Source organism: Portunus trituberculatus, chromosome 23 (genome assembly GCF_017591435.1).
Source record: "Portunus trituberculatus isolate SZX2019 chromosome 23, ASM1759143v1, whole genome shotgun sequence".
In the NCBI taxonomy this organism is placed as follows: domain Eukaryota; kingdom Metazoa; phylum Arthropoda; class Malacostraca; order Decapoda; family Portunidae; genus Portunus; species Portunus trituberculatus.
This window is the reverse complement of record NC_059277.1, coordinates 5,120,001-5,143,743: the sequence shown is the minus strand read 5'-3', so window position 1 is coordinate 5,143,743 and position 23,743 is coordinate 5,120,001. Positions and strand designations below refer to the sequence as shown.

The window sequence follows — 23,743 nt, the reverse complement described above, 5'->3', positions numbered from 1 at the left end:
CACTGTAAGCGGAAGTGTACTGGTGCTGTATGCGAAGAATTATGAGATACGAGTGATGAATTTCATTCGCCCTGTACGTATAAATGTCAAAATGAAAAACATAAGACAATTTTCTTTCGGTGGAAGTAAAAGATTCAATGATACCTATGAAAACGAGAGGATTAATTCAACATGTTCATCTAGAAATAAGAGTTACTGTGCTAGACACGTGGGTATTAAGAAAAGATGTATTGTATGTCCGTCCTGAACTTTTGTAATAGAAAAGTAACTAATGCCAGGATAACGAAGGAATTTGTTTTAATTTCTACTCCTTGCTCTTTTGGATTTCGAAAAAAAAACATCTCCGTTATGTCTGAAAATATGTCTGAAAATATAACAATGTTTTAAGCTTTGTTCTGTTGGGAATAGATCAGTACTGATATTAAATGCGAAAAACACAATATTGTTGCTTCAAAGAATTCGGTACGTTTGTGTTGGGTATGGATCATTAGTGTTACATGAATTAAACATGAAAGCACAACTTTATTGTTTTCTCTGAACAGTGGAAAAGTAGCGTTAGTTGGAAAGTAAAAGCGATATGTTTAGACAAAAGTATTTGTTCTTGCTGTGTACAATACACAAAGTGCTTGCTACAAGAGTGAAAATAGAAATTAGACATTTTGAATCTTTGCTCTCTGAATGGAAGTGAAAAAGAACTGTTATTTAACGTGTAAAGACTTGGAAAAGAAAAATGTCTTATACGAAGTATGTTTTATACTTGTGCTCTAAGAAAATGAACAGTACGGATATAACATATGCACATGAAAAGGTGCACGTGTCCAGTGAAACAGGATGGGGTTGGTGTGTTTACTAATTTCTTCCCAAAGAGAAAAAAATATGAAAATTTATTACAGAAAAAGACATGCATACATTATTGAATATGTATTAAGATAATATATGTTCTAACATATGTTTCTAATTAAGAAAATATCAAGTAGAACGAAGACAATTTTGTAAGTAATAACTTACTATTTGCGGGGGTGAGGTGCGAAACGCCATCACTGGCCTGCCTCCTCTAAACTAGGCCCAGGATGAACTACACTTTACCCGGTGGGGGCGGTAATAAACAGCTAAGAATGGTTCCAAGTTTACTAGACTTCCAACAACACAAGTATACTCAATATAACGGACACCTTGCGCACCACCCAGCTCTCACCAAGTCTCCCAGTCTCCCTCCAGAGCGAGGGAGGGCCAGAGGAACACTAATCTCACCAACACTAGAGGCAGACTCGTTGACGGCGCCGTGAAGCAGGTAGAGGTGGAAGCGTCCGTCCTAAGTACAAAAGGACAGGTAGGATCAGCGAGACGAAGTATGGGGTTAGGAGAGAAGATTAATTTCAGCTGGTCGAAACAGGCCTGCAATTCGTCCGTCCAGGGAAGGGGCTCACGAACGGTCTTTTTTTCAGCAGATCAGTCAGAGGGCCAGTGAGGAAGGATGCCCAAGGGATAAAAGACTCGTAGAAACTCACTGTTCCAATAAATCCTCGTAGAAGTTTCTAAGTGGACGATGGTGATATCTTGCAGAGCGCTTCCACTTTGTCAGGCTGTGGTTGAAGACAGTCATCTCCCAAAATGAATCCAAGGGATAGAATGGAAGGGAATCCAAAATGGTACTTGGAGATCTTGAGTGTAAGTACATGGGTCTTGATCCTGTCCAGCACGGCATAAAGGGTCCTTAAATGCAGGGGCGAGTCTGAAGAGTATACAGAAACATTAGCAAAATAAAATGTCACGTTTGCGAGTACTAAGAAAACAATGCGCATGAGCTTGATATAGGTGGCACAAGCAGTGACCAGGCCCAAGTGGGTTGGGCCCAAGTGGGTTGGGAAAGCTGTCAGCGGCATGGCTCTCTGTCAAAGGGACTTGGTAATAAGCCTTGCAGAGATCCAACTCTGCATTGAAGAATCTTACCTGAAAACTTGTACACATCTTACTCAATGTTGCAGCTGGGCTCAGAAGACTGTAGCTGTCGAGTTGACGGTAGTCGATGGCCATCCGATAAGTGTTGTCTGGCTTAGGAACCATCACGACCGGCGAACAATGTTGAGAAGACCGTCGGATGATTCCTTTCTAAAAGAGGTCAGAGACTTCCTGTTCAAAGAAACGTTTTAGATGGACAGGGTGCAGTGGAAATGCTGACAGGCTGCTGTGGTAGTTAAGACAATATGTTCAGAGGAAGTACACCCAGGAACATCAGAGAAAACATCGTCAAACTCTGACAGGAGATACTCGATGTCAGCTTGTTGTGAAGTTAAACTAGAGTTGATCCTGAATCGTCTATCCTTGTCGGAGCAGCCATCAGGTGTCACTGGCAAGGAGTAACTCTTCCTCGTCCTCTTCACAAATGGGGGGTCGTCTTCACAAATAAGGTGGTTGTTCTCCAGGACATACTCTTCCTCTTTGGGCGTTTCCTTTTCGGTCTCTCCAGGTGTTGACACTTCGTCTAAGACGAAGGCAAAGCTGGCACTAGCAAGACAGATGTAACGTTTTTAGAGGTTGACGTGGTACAATCTCGGACCTTGGGGACAATCAGTTAGGTAATCAACCTTACCTCGTCGCTCTAAAACTGTATAAGGTCCTTTCCAAGTTACAAGAAGCTTGCTGGAATCGCTGGGAAGAAGGACTTCATCGCTAGGTTGAAACTGTCTATCTTGACTATGTCAAAGTAGGTCTTATATTTCTTTGAGGCACTGATGTCTGCATTGTTGGCGGCGATCTGCGCGGTCTCTGCTAGCTTCTGTAGCTCCACCACGTAGCGGAAGGCAAATCGGTCGTCGTCCTTCAGGTTCCGGTCCTCCCATAGATCTAAGGGCGGAGAGAGGTCCCTGAACAGTCCTTCCATAGAGAAGTTCGAAGGCGGAGAAACAGGTTCTACCGCCGGGTATCTGAGGGCGAATAATGTAGGAATCAAGTGCCACTCTCGAGGGCGGTCCTAGAGCTTTCGTAGGGAAGCTTTAAGTGGTGCATGTAGACGTTCAATACGACCATTTGTGCGAGGATGAAAGTTGTAAATAAAGGCTCGACTCCTAACAACTTGTGAAGTTCTTGCATTAATCGAGATGTAAATTGGGTACCTTGATCAGCGAGAATTTCTTGTGGTATACTGGCTCTAGCGAAGATGGAGAGCAAGGCCTCAGCAACGGAGATGGAGTCCATTTCCTTCAGTGGCACGGCTTCTGGAAACCCAGTGGTGTAGTCGATTAACGTGAAGATGTACCTGTGGCCTTCTGAGGATGGGGAGACAGTGGTCCAACCAAATCGACCGCCACTCTGGAAAAAGATTGTTACAATTGGAAGAGGATGGAGAGGTGTTGGTCACTTTCTTTGGCAGACATTCGTTGACAGACGTCACGGGATCGACAGAAGTGGATAATATCCGCACCCATCCCAGAAGTAGCTGGATACCTTTAACAAAGTCTTTTCTGTGAGAGAAAAGACCTGCTAAAGGGTTCTCATGGCCAAGAGAGAATTATTGGTCGACAATCCTTAGGAACAACCTTTGCTGGATGTTTCGAGGTCAAACACTACCGGTTAGAGCAATCCGGTACAGCGAAGGTAACAAAGTAGAGCCGTCCTTCGTCTGCTCCTTTTCACCTGTGTTAACTTTGTTCCTAAGATTTCCGAGACGGACACTCTTCTTGAAGACGAGCGAAATCCTCTGGAGTCACGTCCAAGGGTTGCAATTCTGGCAAAACTAGAAGATGAACACGCTTCATTCTGCTACTGCGGGTTTCTACAGCATATGCTCGCATTAATGGCGGCTCCTCCTGAGGCTGGAGGAAAAGAGGAGGCAGTGGGCAGAGAAGACTGAAGCATAGCCAAATCACTGACTGAGGTTTGGAGCGAGGAGGATGGTGCTTTGCTATTCACGAGAGACGGCTCATCAGGACTACGAGCTCCTGAGATGTTGCCAATGAGGACACAAGCGCGCTTCATAGAAGCTAGGATAGCATTATCAATCCAACCCTCGAAATATGGACATCTTATATAGCACCTAATGGTTGGAAAAATATCCTCCCGTCCAAGATAATCCTCTACTACTACCTTAGGTCGCCGAGAGACGTCAGCATCAAGCACTGCCTTCTCAGAGACAATCACGCTTTTCTGCCGGTGTCTCTGACAATAGTAGTAGCCCAGGAGCCGTTGTTCGTGCAGCAACTGCATAATCTGGGAGACCGCTCATCCATACAAAATCCTACCTTGTAGTTGTCCTGTGGTTCTTTAAAGGCTCTGGGATTCTTTGGACACTTGGACCTTACATGCCATCTTCCCCACAGATACAACACTTCCTCATCCGGAAGTAGCTTCTTGGTCCGGTTTAGCGTTAATGACCTCATTGCCCTTTTCAGTAGATGACACCCTCTTATGGTAGGTAGATCTCCCAGTGGCTCCGCTGGAGTTCTGCTTAGAGTAGGCGTTGTGAGCTGCAGCCCAAACAACAGCCTTATCCACGGCAGTCTTAAGGTTGGTGGTATCTTGCTCCTTTAAGAAGATAGAGATCATAAAGGGAAGCAATGAACTTACCTAAAATTATCAACTCACGAAGTGATTCAAACGTTGGTGAAATATGACACCCAAGAGTCAAATAGCTGCTGAAGACGGGTAGACATTTGGCGGTAATTTTGCCCCACTGATCTCAGTTCCTGAAGTCTAGCCGTTACCGCTCTGGAGTGCTAAAGGTGAATAGAGTTCAGCAGCTTTACCTGTCAGTAGACTTCCAAGTCTTAACAGCGAGACACTCCTCTTATTAAGAGCGTGGCAATACGCTCAAACCTGGTCAGGTAGGCGGCGATGTCCTGTCCTTGATAAGCTGGAAGCTTCGGTCCTCGCACGCCAGCATCGGGACATTGGGTAGGACGTGCTCCCGACTCGAAACTAAGCTTCAACTCGGCAAGTTCAAATTCCCGTTACTTCTCACGTTCGTCCCGTTCTCTTCCCTCACGCTCCCGTTCTCGTTCCATGGCCCTGTCTTCTCGTTCTTTATGTTCCTGCGTTCTTCCCGTTGAAAAGCTTGGAGCAAACTGAGCAACGGCCCACACAAGGACACCCACACAAGGACACCCACACAAGGACACCCACACAAGGACACCCACACAAGGACACCCACACAAGGACACCCACACAAGGACACCCACTTAATCTTCAATTCACTGAGGCCGAACGTGTAACTACACAATACGTCCGAGAAGGAAAAACATCGCACCACACGTGTAACTACACAATAATACGTCCGAGAAGGAAAAACATCGCACCACTGGAACACTTCGCCACATTTAAAACTGGTGAAACAGTAAGAGTTGGCACAACTCGGCACTAACACACCCAACACCCCAAAGAAGCTGTAGTTGAATATCCTGGCGTGGTCGCCAAAATGTAAATAACTTACTAGTTTAATCTATTTGTTGCTGGGGCGAGGTGCGAAACGCCATCACTGGCCTGCCCCCTCTAAACTGGGGCCAGGATTAACTACTTGACCCGGTGAGAGCGAGGGCCAGAGGAACACTAAACTCACCAAGACTAAAAGCAGACCCACGGCTCACCACGAGTCTCCCTCCAGAGCGAGGGAGGGCGAGAGAAACGCTAATCTCACCAAGACTGAAGGCAGATTCGTTGACGGCGCCGGGAACCAGGTAGAGGATGAAGCCAGAGCAGCAGAAGAGAGGCCAGTCCTTCGTGAGTTTAGGAAGTTCTGTACCGTCTGGGTGTTGGCGAGGCTCGTGGTAGACTCGGTTAGGTGTTCACTGGGGCCTCGAAACGTGGAGTGACCGGAAGAAGCAGGGTTCTCGAGACATACGTGGCAGAGAGAAATGAGCGAAGTGTCGGTCGGGAGTGGCCGAACGATCCAGAACGAGGGGTGATGGTCAGGTGGTGTTCTGCCCTTTACAATGATAATAGTAATAATAATTGTAATAATAATGATAATAACAATAATTATGATGATGATAATAATAGTAATAATAATAATAATAATAATAATAATGATAATAATGATAATAATAATGATAATAGTAATAATGTTAACAAAAATAATCATAATGGTGTAATAACACTACTACTACTACTACTACTACTACTACTACTACTACTACTACTACTACTACTACTACTACTACTAAAAATAAACATAATGACATATTTGCAAAATCATATGTAGTACATACTGCAAAACAACAAAGCTACAACACAAAAAAGTGTGAATCAATTTATAAAGTAAATTTGAGATTAACAAGAGAATACAAAAAGAAAATACGGAGAGAGAGAGAGAGAGAGAGAGAGAGAGAGAGAGAGAGAGAGAGAGAGAGAGAGAGAGAGAGTTTTCCATAGAAACAAAATAAAAAAAAAAACTAATGAATAGAATGACAACACTATCCTCGCTTTCCCACCTAGAATGAGAAAAAAAAGAAACGTGACAAAAACGTGACAAACAGTACTTGGTTAATCTGACAAAAGCAAGAAATGAAAGGCGGCGTTAATTAGAGGAACGAATTTGTGGGTAGAAAATAACACTTGGCCAGAAGCAGATGACTTGTGTGAGAGAAGTTTGCTCAAGTTCTTAGGAAAAGTAAATTTGCAGAGCGCCGCCCCACCTGTACTGTAATTTCCGCTTTTGTCTTACAACTTAAATTACTATTGCCAAGGACAGGGAAAAAATTGCACACACACTAAGGGAGGATAAAAAGAAATGCTTGTGTGTGTGTGTGTGTGTGTGTGTGTGTGTGTGTGTGTGTGTGTGTGTGTGTGTGTGTGTGTGTGTGTGTGTGTGTGTGTGTGTGTGTGTGTTGCGTCTCTTGGAAATATTATTGTTGTTGTTGCTATTATTAATGTGTTGGTTGGTTTGTTTGTTGTCTGGATTTTGTGTTTCATACTTTGCCGTTGTCGTTACTGTTTTTGTTGTTATTGTTGTTTTATGTTGTTGTTCTTGTGGTGATAAGTAGTTTACTCGTAGTAATAATTGTTGTTATTGTGAATAGTGCTCCTACCACTACCATACCACTAGCAATACTACTACTACTACTACTACTACTACTACTACTACTACTACTACTACTACTACTACTACTACTACTACTACTACTACTACTACCAACACCATCATTACTACCAAAGCATCATAAAACTCGCCGTTGTTCATTTTCTAGGTTTGCTTAATCACGTCAACTCATTTCCCCTCTCGAAAAAAAAGAAGCACTAACACATGCACACACACACACACGAACATGTAATTTCGTTCCTGCTTATCCCAACAGTTGTAATATGAACAAAATTAACGTTCATGAACCAATTTATTATTCAAAGATGGTGAAATTAGCAGTCTGGTTGTAATTGTGTCGAGTTGTATTTATGTAAGAGAGAGAGAGAGAGAGAGAGAGAGAGAGAGAGAGAGAGAGAGAGAGAGAGAGAGAGAGAGAGAGTATACTTATGATTTTGTTACTACTACTACTACTACTACTACGACTAGTGCTACTACTACTACTACTACTACTACTACTACTACTACTACTACTACTACTACTACTACTACTACTACTACTATTATTACTACTTCTATTACTACTACTGCTACTTCTACTACTGCTGTTATTACTACTACAGTTACTGCTACTACTACTACTACTACTACTACTACTACTACTACTACTACTACTACTACTACCAACACCACCACCACCACCACCGCCACCACCACCACCACCACCACCACCACCACCACCACCACCACCACCACCATTACCACCACTATTACTTATATTATTAGAAACACTAATAACAACACACACACACACACACACACACACACACACACACACACACACACACACACATGTGAGGAGTGACGCTCCGAAGTATGTGGAAGGAGTGGAAGGGGAGGTAGATAGAAAATGGAAGAAAAATTAGATTACTTGAAGTATACGTGGAGCTCCAAGGAGTTATGCTCCGCACCTCGCGACGCTCCGCACTTCGCTTCGTGACGGTGAACTCCGAACCCGTGAAAGCTGATGTGGGAACCTCGGCTAACACACCTGGACAGACACACGCCAGCTCCAGCACCCAGTCGCATCTCCAGTCTCCAGCTGCTGTATCCTACAACCCTGTACTACGAAGCTGTAGTAAATTCCACATTGCTGACGTGTATTATTACTCACTACATGGCGCAGTGAGTAGGATCATGGAGACAAGAGGACAGGCGACGGCAGCGCAGACGCTGGACAAGCTGATGGTGCTAATCGAAGCTCAACAGTCGCAAGTTAGCGAGGACCGGCGGCTGGTACGGGAACAGAACGCCACCATACAGCAGTTGATGTCCCAGGTACTGGTGCCTCGTTCGAATGATGCGGCAGATGGCGACGCCACTACCCCGCAGCCAGCGCCACGACGCCACGTCAGTCGACCACACGCACAACCGCCACACAAGCTCTCTCCTGACTCATCTCTACGTGAATTCAAGGTATGGCGTAGTACGTGGTCCTACTATGAGGAGCTTCTACAGCTTCATGACCAGCCTGTGCGGACGCAGGTGGCGCACTTACGTTCGTGCCTCACCCCTGAGATGCGTGGGACTTTGGCGCACGCTGTCGGGATTGCAGAGGACGAGAACACCAGTCGATAACCTCGTCCTCGTCCATGCACACTTCCAAAGGCAGCGCAACGTGACCTTGCGTCGTGTGTAAGTTCGAGGAACGCCGCCAGGGTACCGGTGAGTCTTTTGATAATTTTTACGTCTCCCTTAGAGCTAGCTGACGATGCTGAGCTCTGTGACGAGTGCTTAGACTCGCGTTTGGTTACTCGCATCACCTCTGGGGTTGCAAATCAGTCCCTACGGAGGAAGTTACTGGCCATTGATCCACCTGCAGACTTTCCTGATGTTCTACGGTTGTGCTGCAGTGAAGAATCTGCTATAAAGACCGAGACGGACCTGACAATGCTGGGAACGTTGTAAAACGGATCTCTACCAACAAGCGCCGCCCACGGAGTGTTTCACGTGGTCGTCAGATGGGTGCAACGAGGTGCACAGGCTGTGGAGGTTCACCGCAGCCACAAGGGCATCTCAAGCAGTGCAAAGCATGGGGTAAGCAGTGTAGCAACTGTGGTATTACAGGACATTTTAAGTGTGTTCCAGGAGGCGCGGAGGCGACAGCACGGGTGCGTCTGCTCATGCTCAGAGCAGAAAAACCGCCCGCAGTTTATGCGTTCGAGACATTCATCTTACAGCACCGGAACGTCGAGCTCCGAAGGTGTTCATGCGAGTCTCCAGTTCGGAGGTCCCAGTTGCTGCCCACTGCAAGCTTTAGTTTACACCTGACACCGGAGCTGAAGTGACTGCCATTGGCCTGGCAACACCTTCTGGGCCTCGGTGAAGGCAATCTTTCCAGGTGCCAGGAGGAGGTGACGACAGCTGGTAAGAAGCGTCTGAATAATGCTGGGAAGTTTAGGGCTACCTTGGCCCTTGGCACAGCTGTGGTTGACACCAATATCAATGTTCCGTGATATTGATGACGCTCTACTTTCTTGGTACGACGCCCGTGATTTGCGCATCATCCATGCCACTTACCCCCACCAGATATCATTGAGCTGCAGTTCTACAGCTTCAGTCGATGCTGAAGAACAGATTGAGAAAGGGCTACAGACTCTTGCGAGAGTTTCCAGACGTAGTGGTGGATCCTGACGACCTCGGTGGCGGTGTGCTACTGAGCACCATGGTTGGACCGCCCATGGAGATCGACCTGACGCAACGCCCTTTGCTAGCCACACCCCTAACGCCATCCCACTAGCCTGGCAGGACACAAATGCCATGCTGGACAAGATGGTGAACCAAGGCATCATCGAACCAGTTGGCAACCAAGTTTCTGCGTGGTGTCACCCAATGGTCATCACACCTAAGGATGCTATGTCTGGGGAGAGGTTCGCATCAGAGGACCTATGGGTTTTATTTCCACAGGTGATGAATTTTGCAGTTGACCTATCAAAACTCAACCAGCAAGTCCTACGGCCCGCACATCGTTAAAGAAATGTAAGATGTACCGTTCCCATCACCTCGTTCTGCCGTGATGCAGGTCTCGCATGTGATTTGGGAGCATCCTCAGACCCCTTTACTGACCCAGTCATCTGACTTCTGCAAAGCTGCTTGTGAGGATTATATTTATCAGCTCCTACTTTCCCATGTCTCCGCAGGTTTCCCTGCTGACAAATTGGATGTTCTATCTACTCTCCTGGATTTCTGGGAGATTCGTGGCGACCTGGCGACGGAGGATGGATTAAGTGTTGTATGGATCACGGCTCGTTGTGCCTGCTTCCCTTAGGCGTGAAGTCCTCTCTCGCTTGCAAGACTCCCACAGGGGTAACGAAGCGTCGGGCTCGTCAAGTTGTCTGGTGGCCCGGTATCAACTGCGATATTACCAGTTGCGTGAAGGCATGCCATGCCTGCCAGGAAGTGCTGCCATCACAACAAAAGGAACCTTTGATCTCCGACCCCCTGCCCTCTCGCCCATTCGAAGATGTGTCTGCTGACGTGTTCACACGCGCCGGTAAGGATTACCTCATTTACGCTGACCGCTTGTCAGGGTGGCCATGTATTGCAGAGTATGGTCGAGAAGCATCGTCACGCACCACGACGAAACTGCTGTGCCGCATTGTTTGGGATGTGGGTGTGCCAGTCCGCCTACGCTCAGCTGGAGGACCTCGGTTCACCAGCTCAACGTTCCGATCTTTTACATAGCGCTGGGGTATTAACCATGTTATGTCTTCCCCAGGATACCCTCGGTCCAATGGGCATGCCGAGGCCTTCGTCAAGGTGAAGTATCTCATTGCTAAGGTGTGTGCAATGACGCCAGCGATGAGGAGGCTTTTGACAGGGGCTTACTTGAGCTCCGGAACACTCCTCGTCCTGCTGGCCGTTCCCCAGCTCAGGTGCTGTACGGTCACCCTCTTAGGTCTGCCGTGCCCGCACACAGGCGTGCCTTTGCGCCTGAGTGGCAAGTTGCTGCTGATGAATGTGATGCCAGATGGGCTGCAATGAGGAGAGAGTCGAAGTATTACAACAAAAACGCCCGATCCTTGCCACCACTACACATCGGCGACCATGTGCGGCTACAGGACCACGCCACCAAACGCTGGGACAAGATTGCTGTTGTGGTCGGTGTTGGGAGGCACCGGGACTACCATGTGTGAAGCTCCCTAGTGGCAGAGTTTTCTGGAGAAACCGCCGTTTCATCCGGCCTACTCACTCATCCCTTAATGGATCTTTCTTTCCCTCAGATAGTGACCAGGAAGCAAGACCGTGTGTAAGCAAGGTGCGGTTCTCATTACCGCAGCGTTGCAGTACACGCCCACGCCGGAGCCTGTATTGTCTTGTCCCGTAACAAGCCTGGGGAGGGAGGTGTGAGGAGTGGCGCTCCGTGTGTAAGCAAGGTGCGGTTCTCATTACCGCAGCGTTGCAGTACACGCCCACGCCGGAGCCTGTATTGTCTTGTCCCGTAACAAGCCTGGGGAGGGAGGTGTGAGGAGTGGCGCTCCGAAGTATGTATACGTGGAGCTCTAAGGAGTTATGCTCCGCACCTCGCGACGCTCCGCACTTCGCTTCGTGACGGTGAACTTCGAACCCGTGAAGCTGATGTGGGAACCTCGGCTAACACACCTGGACAGAGACACGCCAGCTCCAGCACCCAGTCGCATCTCCAGTCTCCAGCTGCTGTATCCTGCAACCCTGTACTACGAAGATGTAGTAAATTCCACATTGCTGACGTGTATTATTACTCACCACAGAAAGATGCATTTTTTTTCTTGTTTGAGTGTTATTTTCCATGAGTATTTTTTTATTTGTGTTCGCTCTCGTTTTTTTCATGTTCTGTTAAGTTTTCATTTCTTTCTCGTCTTTTTATCTCGTTTCTCTTCCTTTTCTGCTGCTTTCCATTTACTTTTGTTTTTTTACTTTATACTTTTACTTTATTTTTGCTGCTTTCCTTTACTTTTGTTTTTTTACTTTATTTTCTTTTACTTTATTTTTGCTTTTTTCATTTCTCCTTTTACCTTTTCATAATTCTTCAATTAATAAAATCCTTAATTTCGAACTTTTTCCACCTTGTCTTCCATCTCGTGTACTTGTCTTCCTTCCATTTCTTCTGTCTTCTGTTCCTCTCCCTCTTCCTCCTTCTCTTTACGTTACAACGCTTCTCCTCCATTCATCCTTCTCCTACTTCCTTCCATTTCTTCTCTCTTCTGTTCCTCTCCCTCTTCCTCCTTCTCTTTACGTTACAACGCTTCTCCTCCATTCATCCTTCTCCTACTTATCATTATCTTTTTTCCATTTTTATCTTAATCTATTTTTTTTCGTCCTTTAGCATGCTCTTCATCATAACTCCTCCTCTTACCTTTCTCCTGTTAAGTCTCCTATTCCCACTCTTTCATCCTCATCGTCCTCCCTGTTTTTCTTCCTCCTATCCTCATCCGCTCATCCTATTTTTCTATATTTTTCATTCTCTCCACCGTGTATCTACTGTTTCTGAATTGCTACATTGTTACAACCCTTCTCATCCTCTTAGCCCATCCCATGGCCAGGTAACAAAGCCTGTCTCCCGCTGCTCCCTCTCTGATAACTGACAAAAGCGTCGTCTAATCACCAATTTCTCTGCAGCTTTCCTCTCGGGTCTCTACCGGGAAAGAGTCGCTGCCAATATGCTTCTAGTCTCGTAGGTTTCCTCTCCTGCGTTTCTGAACGTAACGTAATGCCTGTAGCTTATGTCCTTCTCTTTTCATACCTGGTGTAGTATTCTCTTTGGTTTTCGTTTTGTTTCTTGAATTTCATATTTGTTTTCTCCTTTTCTGTTCTTATAATTTTCTCTATTCTCTTTGGTTTTCGTTTTGTTTCTTGAATTTCATATTTGTTTTCTCTTTTTCTGTTCTTATACTTTTCTCTATATTCCCTTTCCACACTTTACAGAAAGATTTGTATGGATATATATATTATATCTTTCCTTTTCATACCTTTGCCAGTTTTCTCTTGGTTTCATATTTTTTCAATTTGTGTATGTGCTGCAAGTGTCCTTTCCTTTCTATCCTTTTATCTAACCTTTTTACTTCTGCCTTGACCTCTTTTGTTCTTAACTTTGCTTTTATAAACCTGTCTCAATTTTCCTTCAGGTATGTCTTCTCTAAACCTCTTGTTTGCTTTTCGAATACTTTCAATTTTCAAAATACTTTCAAACCTACCTCAATTTCCTTTTTAGTTTCAATTTTTTTTTTTAAACGAGTTGTCTCGCTTTCTTTATCTTTTGCTCTTTATGCATCGTCCGTTTTTAATATTTTTTCTACCTTCTAAACGTTTCATTTACCGCCTAGTTTTTTAAAATTTTATTTCCTACTTTTTTTACCTCCCACTCTCATTCTTTTTCCTAACACTTGTCATCCCCAATACCTTAATACCAGTTGATCAACCAATCCAAACAGGTGAGGCACGCATACCTGTTTTACCTTACACCTCGTATCTTCTTACACTTCGCCCTTCAGGGAAGAGGCCGTCACTTAACTTAAGTTGTTTTATCTTCCTTCCGTCCACTCCTCATACCTCAGTCTTTCTAAGGAGTAACTAGCACGCTCTCTTACCTGCCATACCTGTGATGAGAGAAATAGTGAAATATCTATACTTTACTGTTATTAATAGCTGTTAATTATGTATCTTGCTTGCTTACCTGCGTTTTCTTTACCTTTATTAATTACAATGTTAGATGTCATTTACCTGCCTTCATGCTCTTCCTCATAGTCTCCTCATACTTCAACTTAATCTTCATAATGTGTAACAACAACGGTCACTCACCACGTTACCTGTACTGAGTATTGTCTAAAATAGTCACGAGTCACCTTTTCTTTACATATTGCATTAGTAACATTCCACATATCTTCCTCAACCTAACTATTCTAATGAGTAACTGGTTCATTCACTCTCCTGCGTTGCCTGTAATGAGCAATGAGTCCAACACGGCTATCCTTTCACCTTTAGTTCGCTGATTACATTGTTAGGCAATCATACACTCGCCCGCCTAAACCCAATCCACCGTCTCTTTAGGGAACAATGCGCTTGATTCTTTTATCAGACACTCCACACCTAAACCGCTCTTATTATACCCTTTAGAATCTGGGACAAAAATGGCCTTGTTTCCCTTGCAATGAGGTCTCCCTGTTATATCTCTTCATGGCTATTTCATTATCATTTCAAAATACGTTCTTTTTCTCCTATTTTTTCAGCTATTTTTTCCCCGACTATTTTTCCTCCCGCGTGCCATGAAATTTAGCCTGAAACCAACAGGGGTAAGTTTACAAGTTTTATTCAGTGAGGGGAAGCGTATGGTGTTAGGTGGTGGTGGTGGTGGCCATGTGGTTAATGAGGGTATTGTGTGTGGTGTGGTGTGGTGTGGTGTGGTGTTTGGTGAAGGGTTGAGGTTGTTATTAATGCCGCAGTGTGGTGGAGAGAGAGAGAGAGAGAGAGAGAGAGAGAGAGAGAGAGAGAGAGAGATTGTAGGCGTTGGATCAATGTTATGATTCACAGTTTCATCAGCACCACCTCCATCATTGCAATTACTATTATCATTGGCAACTAAACTTAACCTAGCTAACCTGACACAACCTATCATCGTCACATCTACCACCACCACCACCACCACCACCACCACCACCACCTCACAAGGGCTTTGATTTCTCAGGATATCGAGTAGACAATTAAGAAAAAAATACTGGATCCTTGAGCACGGAGGCTTGTACTTCTGAGAAAAAAACAAACGCTTCAGAAAGAAAACAAAAAGAAGAGTAGAAAGCGAAAAAGAAAATATTTAACGAAAATTTTCCCCTTTTCTACACATTATTGCGTTTATTTACTCATTTACTTTTACGTAGGGAATTGGAAGGTGGCCAAGTGATAAATAATCGAATGGGAAGGAGGCTCTTTCGCTAGCACCGCCCATAAAGAAGGCGATATAGGAGCGAGGACTAAAATGGACGTTTCGCAATATCTCCCACGGGTCCTAAAAATTACTGTGGAGCTTTGAAATTTTTGCGAACCTGCCCTGTACTCCATTTTCTTCCTTGTGATGTATTGGGTGGTTTTGTGTTTTTGTTATCCCGTTTTCTATGTGCAGGTAAACTCGCTCCGGATTCTTTGGAACGTGTACTGTGTTTTCTTTCACGTGATTGCATTTTTGGGTGTTTGTTTTTGTGTTTGTTTTTGCGTCTCCGTTTTCCATGCATGAGTAATGATATCTAGGTACTCTCTCTCTCTCTCTCTCTCTCTCTCTCTCTCTCTCTCTCTCTCTCTCTCTCTCTCTCTCTCTCTCTCTCTCTCTGATCTGTTAGGATTTTCTTCATCACGTGTACTACAATTTTTATTTACTTAAGTTCTCTTTACAAGTTCTTTTTCATTCTTCCCTTTTGTCTAAGTTGATTTTTATTTATTTGTCCAACCTGTTCAAATATATTCTTACATTTTTCCCTCCAGCAAGTGTCCATATTTATCATAATTATTCCTTACGCGTGTTCTAGGTCATTGCACTCATTCCTCTTACGTGTTTAACCTCATTCTTACTCATACTTACCACATGCCTGGACTCATTCACTCATTCCTGCCACGTGTCTAAAAACATACTGATTCCCACCACATTCCCAAACCCATTCGCCAAATCCAAACCCATTTCACTATACCATACCACTAGTTCAACCACCTTACTTATTACCCCCATCTACAACACCACCAATTCAGTCACCATACATTCTATCCCCTGCTTTTCTTACCCATATTGCATCTACCATACCCTGACACACACTACACTGGCCATACCATCCCATCCTGACAGGCCTTATGCTCGGGAAGTTAATTAATCAAGGAGTACCAGAAGCCCAACACGAGCCATTAATTCTGGTACGGTTGACAGCTGCTATTTGCTACTTGACGTACACTCCCGTAGAATGTTGCCTCGAAAAACATGTCTGGGTAGTGTTTCCACGTAGCGTAAGTGAAATGCATGTAGGAGGAAAGTTGTTGATTTTCTAAGTTTAGTTAAGCATGTTTCATTAATTAGTTTGTTGTTGAAGTGACTTTACTGTTGGACTGGCTAACTTTATGGTTGAAACTTTATGTTCGGCCAGCAATTTTAGGAAACGTAAATGAAGTGTAAGAGAAAAAACTGTTGGTCTTTAAAGATGGATGAGTATTGTGGGAGTTGTTTTATTAATGCACTGATTTTGTTGATGAATTAACTTTATTCTTGAGACTGACTTGTTTAGCCTCGAATACCGTTAACGTAAATGAACTGTAGAAGGAGAACGGTAGCTTTCTCAATATAGATGAACACATTACAGGAATAGTCTTTGTTGTTGAAAGCAATATGTTTGGAAAGCGGTTCAGTTGCACTTAACTTAAATGAAATGTAGTTGAAACTGTTTCTTGCGTTATGTAAATGAAGATGTTACAGGAACTAGTTTGTTATTGAACGTAAAACCAAAATATATTAATAAGGAGTGATGTAAAGAATGATGAGCTATATAATAAGATTTTGCTTTACTGTTGAACTCTACCACAGATAACATTAGTAAGGGTGACACGAGAATTATAAACTATTATTTCTGTAAACTGTAGAGGTATGAGGGAGGAAATGTAGGCAGGAAATTAAACAACTTGCAGACTGTTACAATATTTACCTCCAGAGAAGGAAAAATAGTGATAGGACAGCTGTCACATTTGATGAAGATTAATGTGGAAAGGGTGTAGAAAATGCAGAACGAATTAATGCGTTGTATATAATAGTTACCAAATGCGAAAATAAGAGGATGGTCGTAAAATACATTGAAGAAAATTAAACATTTAAACATTTATCTGTTACAAAGCATACATATCAGGAGAAATTAGAATCAAAAATATGAAAATGAACTATCTGTCAGACTACATGTAGGAATGCTGCGATGAAGTAATGGAAAGAAATAATGATAAAGTTAATGAATGTTGGCGCAATGCTCACCACCTGGAAAAGAAAAATAAATATTTTCATAGGAAATGCAATAATAAAGAAATCATTAATCTACCAGACTACATGGAGGAATATTAAGATAAAGCAAAATTGAAGACATAACAAAAAAGATTAATGAAATTTCGTTCAAAATTAAAAGAAAGAGAAAAAGATGATCAAATGAAATAACACAAAATAAAGCATTATCCTGTCATACAAATCATTAGCAACTAAAAATGAAGACAGGAATAGATTACGTAGAGAATATTCCTACATTTATTACCTGAAAATGAATAAAAAGAAGATAACCATAAGCAATAATATGTATAAAAAAAAAGAAATACGCCAGTCACTAATATTTCACGGTCCATTTCGTCTCCATTACACGACAAGGCTGGAGGCAAATTAACACAAATTCACACACAAAGAGGCGCCAGATTAATACAATGACGCCCTCGAGTTAAAGCATCAAATGAAGCTAGAATCACATCTATAATAATCAGGGCGCAGGTGGCGGAGTCTAGCGGCGGACGTGCGAACCTTGGAACTAAAAGGGAAGAAAAAAGAAAGAAAATGCATTGAGGTGCGAATGTAAAAGGAAATTCTGTCATTTTTAAAAGTTGTGAAAATTATTGTTATTACCGCGAGAGAGCGTACAATGGAAGGAAGGAAAGCAGGAATGGCCGACGTGTTTAAATTGTGTGTGGCGGATGGTGGTAGTGTTTTGATGTCCATTTACTTACTTCCTCTCGCTTGCTTGTTTGTTCACTTGCCATACGTTCTTTGTTCCTTTCCTTTTCCTTTTCATTTGTGTTTTTGAAATTTTCTAGTGTAGTTATTTTCTTCTTCAATTCCGCCATTTATGTTTTTTTTTTCTCTGGTTCTCGTCTTCGTTCTTGTTCTCTCTTCTATGTATTTCTTGTGGTTCTTTTCTTTTTCTCGTGTTGATTATCCTCGCCCTATTTTTAGTTCCTTTCTTCCTTGTCTTCTTGTACTCTTTTTTTTTTTTTTTTATCTTGCTCTACTTCTTGTCCCCTTCGTCCTCTCCGTCCTCTTCCTTCGCCTCCTCCTCCTACTTCTCCTCGAAAGTAAAGCAAGACTAATAATAAATCTTTAATAAATTCATTCTTCCTTTATACAAGAAAAATGAAAAGGAAAGTTTTGAAACTCCAATAATTTTTTCTTTCCTCCTACAAGAAAAAAGTTTGAAAGTTTGCGTCTCGTTGCCTTGACACGACTGTAATACTAATGTGTGTGTGTGTGTGTGTGTGTGTGTGTGTGTGTGTGTGTGTGTGTGTGTGTGTGTGTGTGTGTGTGTGTGTGAGATTTGTACGGTCGTCTGTTTCGTCATAAAAACTCTCAAAAATACAACCTCAATGAATCTAAAGAGAAACTGAGTCGTAAATTTCGTGAGATCCCAAAGCCTTCCCTAGCTAGTCAGGCAGTCAGTCAGTCAGTCAGTCAGTAAGGCATTCAGTCAGTCAGATCTTGAAACATTAATATTCAGTCGGCTGGTCAACCATTGAGTGAGTGGGAGAGTCATTCATTAACCTGTCAGTCAGCATTTATGTGTTCATCAAGATTGCAATACTTATTCATTAATTTAAACTTTTATTCATTCAGTCAGTCAGTCATTCAATCTGTCAACCATCCAGTATTCAAAATTATCGCAGAATATATCACAAAAACTTTCCCAGCCAGTCAGTCAGCCAGTCAGTCAATCAGTCAATCAATCAGCTATATATGTCAGTGGGTCACTAACAGGAAAAAAGGAAAACACCAGGTAAGGGAAGAAAAATTGCATGTATTTTTTTTATTAGTCAGCAAAGATGAGGTTCATTAAACTGCTAATGGATGGTGGATTACCTTGACTTCCTGCGTAGAAAGAGAGAGAGAGAGAGAGAGAGAGAGAGAGAGAGAGAGAGAGAGAGAGAGAGAGAGAGGTATTGATGTATCCATGCATTATCTCCCCCGATACACAGCCTCCCTCCTTTCTCTCTCTCTCTCTCTCTCTCTCTCTCGATTCTCTTGCAAACATCACGGCCAAGGAATCAAGAGAGAGAGAGAGAGAGAGAGAGAGAGACCATCGATCTGTATTGCAAACATCAGAGCCAGGGAATCATGAGAGAGAGAGAGAGAGAGAGAGAGAGAGAGAGAGAGAGAGAGAGAGAGAGAGAGAGAGAGAGAGAGAGAGAGAGCGAGCAAACTGACAGACAGACAGACAGATAGTTAGACAGACAGAAATGTGAAACTGGCTGATGTTAATGCAGTATTTTCAAAGAATCGAGTTTTGCTGACTCATGAATAGATGGACAGACAGACAGACAGGCAGGCAGGCAGAAAGATAGACAGACAGACAGACAGACAGACAGACAGATAGACAGACGGATGGATAATGGTGAAGCTGGCAAAGAAGTCGATCCTGTGATGGTATTGATAATGCATTAGTGAAATACTGTGTGGGATGATGATGGTGTGTGACAGGAAGAGGAGGAGGAGGAGGAGGAGGAGGAGGAGGAGGAGGAGGAGGAGGTGAAAAAGAAGGAATACAAACATGGAGGAGAAAGAAAATGAGATGAAAGTGGGTGCAGAGGAGTAAGATCAAAATAGATTCATGAAGAAGAGGAGGAAGATTATGAGGAAGAGGAGAAGGAGGAGACGGACACAGAAAAGAAAGAAGTAAATGTGGTGTACGTTGAAGCGATGGAGGAGGGAGAAGAGCAGGAAGACGATAGCAAAATATAACAATAGCAAGGAGGAAGAGGACAGACAAGATAACGTTGATATTGCAAAGAACACAGAAAAAGTGATGAAAGAGAGGAATAATGCCACCAAGAAGATAGATACGATAAACAGAAGTAGATGGAGACACAGGAAATTAAAGATAATCACGTAAATAGTATAGATGATAGAATAATGCCAACAAATACCAGAAAGAGGAATGAATATAAGTAACATGTTGAGTAAAGCTGGTTAGAGAACAAAGCTATTAAATATTTAGGCTCATGTGTAACGAGTAATCTACCCTCTGCAATTAATAAGCGAGGGATTAGCACAGGTGACTCCAGGCAGGTAAATTAACAAGTACAGGTATATGATCCAGAATTCAAGTAATAGGGGAAGGGTTAATGAAGAAATTATGTTGAAAAATAAGAAAAAAAATCCACAAAATAAGAACTGGGAGTAAAAATATCAAGTTTGGAAAAATGAGTGTTAGAAAAAAACGTGAAAGAAAAATATGTGAGGTGAGGAAAGATATATAGGGAGATTGTGCAAAGTTTGGAGGGAAAAAAAGGGAAAAAATCTGAAAAGTTATGATGGTTAAAAAATGTTGAAAAAATGATAAGCTTGAGAGAGAGAGAGAGAGAGAGAGAGAGAGAGAGAGAGAGAGAGAGAGAGAGAGAGAGAGAGAGAGAGAGAGTTCCCAAGTTTGCAATTATTGGTATTTTTGCTTTAATTTGTCAAAAGGTAAAAAGAGATACGCAGAAAGGACCCTTGAGAGAGAGAGAGAGAGAGAGAGAGAGAGAGAGAGAGAGAGAGAGAGAGAGAGAGAGAGAGAGAGAGAGGGGGAGAGTCATTCTTCATTGACTTCTCATGAAAGGGTAAAAAAAAGAAAACTCCTTGAAAGGCTACTTGATTTGTGTCTCTTGAATGAAGGAGAAGGAGGGAGAGGAGGAGGAGGAGGAGGAGGAGGAGGAGGAGGAGGAGGAGGAGGAGGAGGAGGAGGAGGAGGAGGAGGAGGAGGAGGAGGAGGAGGAAGAGAATAGGAGAAAGGAGATGGAGGAGAGGCAGATGAGAGATGGAGGAAAGTAAGGAGTGAAAGAGGAAAGTCAAATATCATGAGTTTTCTACAATGGAGTTTTGGTGTTCTTTCCCTTCTCTCTCTCTCTCTCTCTCTCTCTCTCTCTCTCTCTCTCTCTCTCTCTCTCTCTCTCTCTCTTAGTGGGAAATATTGCAGGAGTTAAATTGCTTGTTTTCTTGAAGCAAAATCGGAGCCTTCTGGTGACATTTAATCGAATGTGTCAGAAGTTTGCAGATATTCATGCGTGTCGAGGCGAGGTGGTTGTGTGCGGAGGGAGTGCCGGGACGAGACGCAGTGCCCTCACCACAGCGCAAATTAATGAAAACTTATTCCCTTCAGTACCAGGATATGTTTTCATTTTTATACTGATTACTATTTGGTGATTTTATACAGCTTCAGAAACTTACGTGGAGAATGAGACAATGAAGACTCTTGCCGTTAATCTTCTGACCTTCATAGACCCTTTCCTCATGTAAATAAAATAATGTAATCATACTCAAAACTCAAAATAAAAATTCATCCCAATACTGAAAGTGTTAATTTTTTCCCTTTCACATTTATCTCCAATAATCCATTACTATTCTTCACACACTTCCTATGCTAAAACGAGTTACACATTTGCTTTACATAGAAAATGCGAGAGAAATCTTTTATTCTTTATTTACTTAATCTTTCCAGACAAACTATATGCTCATGTTGGTCTGAATGTTTCCAAAATGTAACTATGATATTTTTTCTTTCCTCATCAATAACGTTTTAACTCTTCCCGTCGTTACCTTTCCTTGTATCAGTCTATCCGTATTTTTGCTTTTCTTTCTTAGCCCTTCATCCCTCAGCCTTTCCTTGTTTTTACCTTGCTGCATTAACTTTGTCTCTTTTCTATTCCGCATATTGACTTCTTCATCGTAACCCAACCTTCACCCACTAACCTGTCTATTATTTGCTTCCTTTCATGTATTTACCGTAGTGTCCTCTTCTGTCTTATTGCTTCATGTCTCAGCCTTTCTGTCTTAAAACCTTGCTCTCTGAATTTTGTCTCAACCTCTCACTTTTTTTTTAATCCAATCCTTTCTATTCTATATATTGACTTTCTTTTCCCAACATAACCTTCACCCACTAAGCTGTCTATAATCTGCTTCCTTTCATGTATTTTCTGTAGTCTCCGCTTCTCTTCTAACTTTTCATGTGTCACCCTTTCCCTTGCCTTTTTAACTTTCAATCTCTAATAACAACGCAACCTTCACCCACTAACCTTTCTATTATTTGCATCCTTTCATGTATTTACCGCAGTCTCCACTTCTCAGATAACTCAATAACAGCAGCGTTCTTAAGAGCCTCGCATGCATAACCTATTACACGGGCAAGGCAATACTTAGTAACTTGTATCTAGAGATTGTGACCTCCTAAACACTTAAATCTAGTAACTGGGTTTATTCTTTGGTTAGGTTTTGATTAGTTTAGTGAGATTGGTTAGATTGGGCTAGAAAAGATTGGGTTATCTTAGAGTTTGTTTAGGATTGGTCAAGTTAGGATTGGATTAGCTTAGGTAAGATTACTTTGGGTTAAGTTAGGTTAGGATTAGAGTCAGTGTTTCTTAGTGTTTTGTGTCATGTTCTTTGCTTTTATTTATGTATTTATCTATTTATTCATTTTTCTTTGGTGGAGGAGGGATTGATTTAGTGTGTTGGTTTTGTCTTATCTTGTCAAGGAAGTCTCTCTCTCTCTCTCTCTCTCTCTCTCTCTCTCTCTCTCTCTCTCTCTCTCTCTCTCTCTCTCTCTCTCTCTCTCTCTCTCTCTCTCTCTCTCTCTCTCTCTCTCTCTCTCGTAGCTTGGTTTCTCTTCCTTTTTCTCCTTTTTCTCCTTCTTTTCCTCCTCCTCTTCCTCTTCCTCCTCCTCCTCTGCAGACATTCTTGTTATATTTCAAGAGATACATACCCTCGTTATAGACAAACATGTCCCATGGTAACTGTTCTTCCTTTGTGATCCTTTTCCTCTTTCACCTCCTCCTCCTTCTCCTCCTTTTCTTTCTCCTTCTCCTTCTCCTTCAACTTCTCCTTCCTCCTTCCTCCTCCTCCTCCTCCTCCTCCTCCTCCTCCTCCTCCTCCTCCTCCTCCTCCTCCTCCTCCTCCTCCTCCTCCTCCTCCTTTTCCTCCTCCTCCTCCTCCTCCTCCTCTATTTCCTCCAAGGCGGATCTTCTTTTGATTCTTTTTGATTTTTTTTCCTCAACTTGTTTCCTTTCATTTCTTTCTCCTTTTTTTCTCTCTCACATCCTCTTTCCCCTCTCTCTTTCTCTTTCGTTCGTCCATCCCTCTTTCACTATCTTCTCTTAACAGTAAAAGTAATTACCACACACAGCACCCACCCACCCACCCACCTACCTACCTACCTACACACACACACACACAACCTCACAGTAACAATAACCCTAAAACCACCACCACCACCACCACCCATTTTTGGCCATCACGTAGAGCACCTGGCGGGCAGCAGCACAGGTGTGTGGGAGCAGGTGGGGTCTGGCAACAAGTAGCCATCGTGTTATTGGTCTCCCACCCCGGCCACTCCCCACTGCCAGACGAAAGATGTTACCTTGACGAATTCTTGGGTTTTTTTCGTTCCTTCCCTCTAATGAATTGGGAACGGGAGATGACGCGAGGGAGAGAGTCAAGGATGTACAAAGAATGGTCTAGGAAGAAAGGATGAAATAGAGGTTAAGGAAGGAAGTAATAAAGCAGATACTAGGATGAAAAATAGAGCGAGGATGAGAGAGGGAACGATGAGGTGTGTTAGGAAAAAGTTTAGAAAGAAAAGGAAGGAAAATGGAGAATAGGATACATTGAGAAAGACCAAATGTGCAAAGTTTTACGACAGGAGGAAGGAAGGGAGTATAAATAATGAAGGGAGGGAAATAGAGAGAGGT

At 42.9% G+C, this 23,743-nt stretch overlaps 3 protein-coding genes across 7 annotated transcripts in view; 2 read left to right on the top strand and 1 right to left on the bottom strand.

The window, feature by feature from the left end:
- Positions 1-23,743, top strand: part of LOC123507685 (hemicentin-2-like) — a 190,656-nt gene that overhangs the window by 27,234 nt on the left and 139,679 nt on the right. The window lies entirely within an intron of this gene.
- LOC123507687 lies at positions 1,114-2,164 on the bottom strand. Its single transcript, XM_045260819.1, has 2 exons — positions 1,509-2,164; positions 1,114-1,312 (listed from the first exon to the last, which is right to left on the bottom strand). Exons 1-2 carry the CDS (start codon positions 1,703-1,705, stop codon positions 1,192-1,194), a joined length of 318 nt encoding a protein of 105 aa, XP_045116754.1. The 5' UTR covers positions 1,706-2,164; the 3' UTR covers positions 1,114-1,191.
- On the top strand, positions 7,865-11,818 carry LOC123507686. Of its 4 annotated transcripts, none has more exons than XR_006675734.1 (4): positions 7,865-7,887; positions 7,946-8,734; positions 11,293-11,327; positions 11,446-11,818. XR_006675734.1 is itself a non-coding variant. In XM_045260818.1 (2 exons), the coding sequence occupies exon 2, from the start codon at positions 7,970-7,972 to the stop codon at positions 8,645-8,647; it is 678 nt and encodes a 225-aa protein (XP_045116753.1). In that variant the 5' UTR covers positions 7,865-7,887; positions 7,946-7,969; the 3' UTR covers positions 8,648-8,983. The 4 variants fall into 4 exon arrangements, 1 of the variants encoding a protein (XP_045116753.1); XR_006675735.1 differs by having other exon boundaries at positions 11,293-11,413; positions 11,532-11,818; XR_006675733.1 differs by having other exon boundaries at positions 11,293-11,818.

Coding starts and splice junctions, on each gene's coding strand:
- LOC123507687 (XM_045260819.1), bottom strand. CDS start 1,705: ATGCCGTGCTGGACAGGATCAAGACCCATGTACTTACACTCAAGATCT. Junction 1,313..1,508: donor TACGAGGATTTATTGGAACA/GTGAGTTTCTAC, acceptor TTTTGTACTTAG/GACGGACGCTTCCACCTCTA.
- LOC123507686 (XM_045260818.1), top strand. CDS start 7,970: ATGCTCCGCACCTCGCGACGCTCCGCACTTCGCTTCGTGACGGTGAAC.